A 3,984-nucleotide genomic window follows, 5' to 3' on the forward strand; every position below is an offset into this window, starting at 1 on the left:
TTTGTAACTTGAAGATTTGTCGTTACCGATTCCGCCACCTCAAATCTGAATATTTTTGGCTCAAACTTTGAGGTTTCTTTTTGACGTGATTTGAATTTAGAAGAGCACACCATTTTTTGGTTTTGAGAACCTACGAAAAATAAGCCGCACCCTACTTCACAGGTATACCGATAGGAAACATTGTGCTTGAGAACGGCCCAAATATAGACACTCCATCCACAGCTGGCAATTACAAATTACAACTCGGCAAAATGTAGCACTGACTGACAATGGTTGAACATTGTCTTGCAAATCTCAACACCGTCCTCTGTTTCAATTAACAAAACATTTCAAGAGCCGTCAAAAAACTGTCACGTTCGATTCCTAATGAGCACACATTCCCTCTATCCATTTTCTATTGAGGCAGGTTGGCGCGATTCGCCACACCATAAATCCAACAGCCCCGCAAAGAATCAAGCTCAGTCGTTTCTCGACTTCCGGCTTATTCACTCAAAATGCCATTCTTATCGGCCTTTACCATCGCTATCCTGCTGCTGGTTCCCACCCCAACTCCATTAGCCCAAAATGCCGAAATGGACATCGACTGGCTTAACAATGGAACTATTCAATCGCTAATCGGCACCATCTTCGATCAAATCCATCACATAGATATCGTAATTGGTGAGCAATTCTCGGTCACCCGGTTGGGAGATCGAATCGACGGTCTCATTCATCGACGGGAAGGCCCATTGTTTGGCAAGTCCGTCCGAATCTACGGCGGAGAAGTGCTTCGATCCGACGACTACCAGGAAGGCTGTTCCGGCGATAGGTCCATCCTTTCCGCGGTCATTGTGAATCCGGCGGAATCCGGAGACTTGGACGCACTTGGAGTAATCGATCGGGACTACGCCGAGGAGTCCAGTTTTATAGGATGGGATGGCTCGTACGAGTCGTTTGCGAAGATCTGGGACCAGAACCATCGCAATGGGTATATAGTATTTGCAAACAGGGACTCGTTCGATTCAATGATGAAGTGTCTGCTGGATCCGAGAGGTACCTACTTGGTGGTTCTCGGAAGTGGGGAAGAATTTCCAATGGACGAAATGCGTGGAATGTTGAATTCACTGTGGATGCACAACGGATTGTATCGTCTGTTCTTTTTGAATAGCGATCAAATCTACACCTTTGATCCGTTCGCGATTGATGGACGCAGATATGGGACGCTAGTTAGTTTGCGAGGACCCGACGATATCCCAAGGATACCCGCGAGCGATTTCAAAGGTTATCCTTTGAGAGTCGATATCTTTCGATCTACATATTCCGAACCGGTGTTGAACGCCAGTGGCGCAATAATTGACTTCGAAGGAGCGGACATGGAAGTCAGTCGCGTGTTCACCGAAGTCATGAACTTCACAGGTTCGATGTGCTTCATTTTGATTTCGTGTTTCCGTTATTAACATTTGTTCTTTGTTGCAGCCGACTATCTGCCTCCGGACAAAGACAACTTCGGTGTCCAACTTCCGAATGGAAGCTTCAACGGAGTTATCGGACGCCTGTCGCGTCACGAGAGCGACGTCGCCTACGTTGGATTCTTCATCAAGGACTACTTTAGCCGGGACATCGAGTTTACCAACGGGATCTACACCGACGAGTTGTGTTGCGTTGTGAAGAAGGCCAGTCGCGTGCCGGAGTATCTGCTTCCGATCACTATCTTCCCGGCAGATCTTTGGATACTGCTGTTCATGATGGGTATCGCTTGCTCCATAGCGTGGATGGTGCTGCGAGCTGGTATCCAGGCAAAAGGAACCTCTCGCATTCGGTGGGTTCAGAAACGTCGTTTCGCCTACCTGTTCAACCTATCCAACGAGATCCGAGATGCGCCGCTGTATCGCAAACTGATTCAAATCTGTATAGACACGTATGTGTTGCTGTTGAGTGCTCCATACCAGCGATTCACCCGGTCCGGTATCGAACGCCTAATGCTCTTCGGAATCATGATGGTTAGCTTGATCTTCGTCTCCATGTTCCAATCGAGTCTGTCATCGGTGTATTTGAACCCGGTCTACTATAAGGACATCGACAGTCTGCAAGGGTTGGACGAGGCCGGCATAAAGATCCCCGTGAAGTACAAAGGCTACATGGACGACGTCTTCCCGGCCAACTACAGCCCGACTATGGATTCGCTGCGGAACAAGATGGTACTGGAAAGTGGAAAAGAATCGATGTTGGCCAAGGTGGCTCGAGTAGGAACGATTTCAACCGTTACGCGTAAGACGACCTTCTCTCTGGACAATGCGGTGTACATCACCACCAAGCAGCTGTTCATGATTCCCGAGTGTCCTCGATCGTACAACCTGGCCTATGTAGTGCCGAGGCATTCCGTATTTCTGGAAAAGATCAACATTGTACTATCGTGGATGCTGAACGGTGGACTGATCGACCACTGGATCAACGTGATGAACTTCAACGTGTCGATCAAGGACTGGGACAAGATCAGGAACGCTGAGGCGGCCAACTTCAAGATTCTTACGCTGATTGACATGCAATTTCCGTTCTATCTTCTGGTGATTGGATTGATTATGAGTACGGTGGTTTTCTTCGGCGAACTGGTGTATTTCAAATATTTGAAGTAGGACTTAAACGTCTTAGTATTTATTTGTATAAAACGCTCCATGCAAAACAAGAAATAAATCTCAAGACCAAAGGGTTTATGTCTAGGTATGCCTAACACGCATCGTTATCGCGCGAGGGTTCAAAAAGATAAAACGGAAATTATCAACTCTCGCATAATCTGGGATAACGCCCTAAAAGCCATCGGTAACCACGTGTGTAGCTCGTTTTTCCTGAGAAAATGAAAGAACAAACATCCAAACCAACACCACTGGCAGGTAGAGAATGATCCTTTCTTCACCATTGCGTTTTAACAGCGTGTAACTCCATTCAAATTCATAGAAACAACGAGCTACACACATGGTTACCAATGGCTTTTAGGGCGAGATCAGCAGTTATGTGAGAACTGTATTCAATTTTGAAAAATACAGTCGACTCTCCATAACTCGATATTCAAGGGACCATCGACTTATAGAATTATCGAGTTATAGAATATACTGACGCAAAAAATCCCAAAATCGAAGGAACAAATTTTTGTATTTTCAATATATATATATATATATATATATATATATATATATATATATATATATATATATATCTATATATATATATATATATATATATATATATATATATATATATATATATATATATATATATATATATATATATATATATATATATATATATATATATATATATATATATATATATATATATATATATATATATATATATATATATATATATATATATATATATATATATATATTATATATATATATATATATATATATATATATATATATATATAATATATATATATGATTACTTCTGCAAGAAAGCAATACCATTTTGTTGATTTTATTTGATGAACCATCATTTAAACCTAGTTTCCCAGAATAAGAAGGATTTTAAAATTGATATCGAGTCATGGAGAGAAATTTAACTCTCACGTGACATCGACTAGAGGAGATATCGAGTTATAGAAATATCGACTTATGGAGAGCAAGATGTATGGAAATTTGAAGGGACCGAAAAATCCATCGACTTATAGAGTATATCGAGTTATAGAATATCGAGTTGTGGAGAGTCGACTGTATAAAAATTTACACAAAATTGTGTACACGATTTATCGATACTTTGTCCCATATAATAGGATTCCCTGAAAACTTAGTTCTTATGTAATCCTTTATGATCTTCTGTAGCTCTGCGGTTACTATTGACGAATTTCATCCATAATGAGTCGAAAAAAATAAACATTGTGCTCGATAATCTTCGATTTGGATTAAATTTAACTTAAACTTTTGAAAAGGGCCTATAAGATTTTGCATGCAATTCACTTAAAAAATTCCAACTCCGAAACTGTTCATTTTAGAGAAAACTGTTGTA

General features: G+C 41.0%; 1 protein-coding gene across 1 annotated transcript; it reads left to right on the forward strand.

Annotated features, from left to right (window-relative positions):
- The first annotated feature begins 414 nt into the window (after positions 1–414).
- LOC5566819 lies at positions 415–2,642 on the forward strand. Its single transcript, XM_001651177.2, has 2 exons — positions 415–1,395; positions 1,456–2,642. The coding sequence occupies exons 1-2, from the start codon at positions 495–497 to the stop codon at positions 2,610–2,612; spliced, it is 2,058 nt and encodes a 685-aa protein (XP_001651227.2). The 5' UTR covers positions 415–494; the 3' UTR covers positions 2,613–2,642.
- Positions 2,643–3,984: the final 1,342 nt, after the last annotated feature.

The sequence above is a fragment of the Aedes aegypti genome, chromosome 1 (genome assembly GCF_002204515.2).
Source record: "Aedes aegypti strain LVP_AGWG chromosome 1, AaegL5.0 Primary Assembly, whole genome shotgun sequence".
Classification (NCBI taxonomy): domain Eukaryota; kingdom Metazoa; phylum Arthropoda; class Insecta; order Diptera; family Culicidae; genus Aedes; species Aedes aegypti.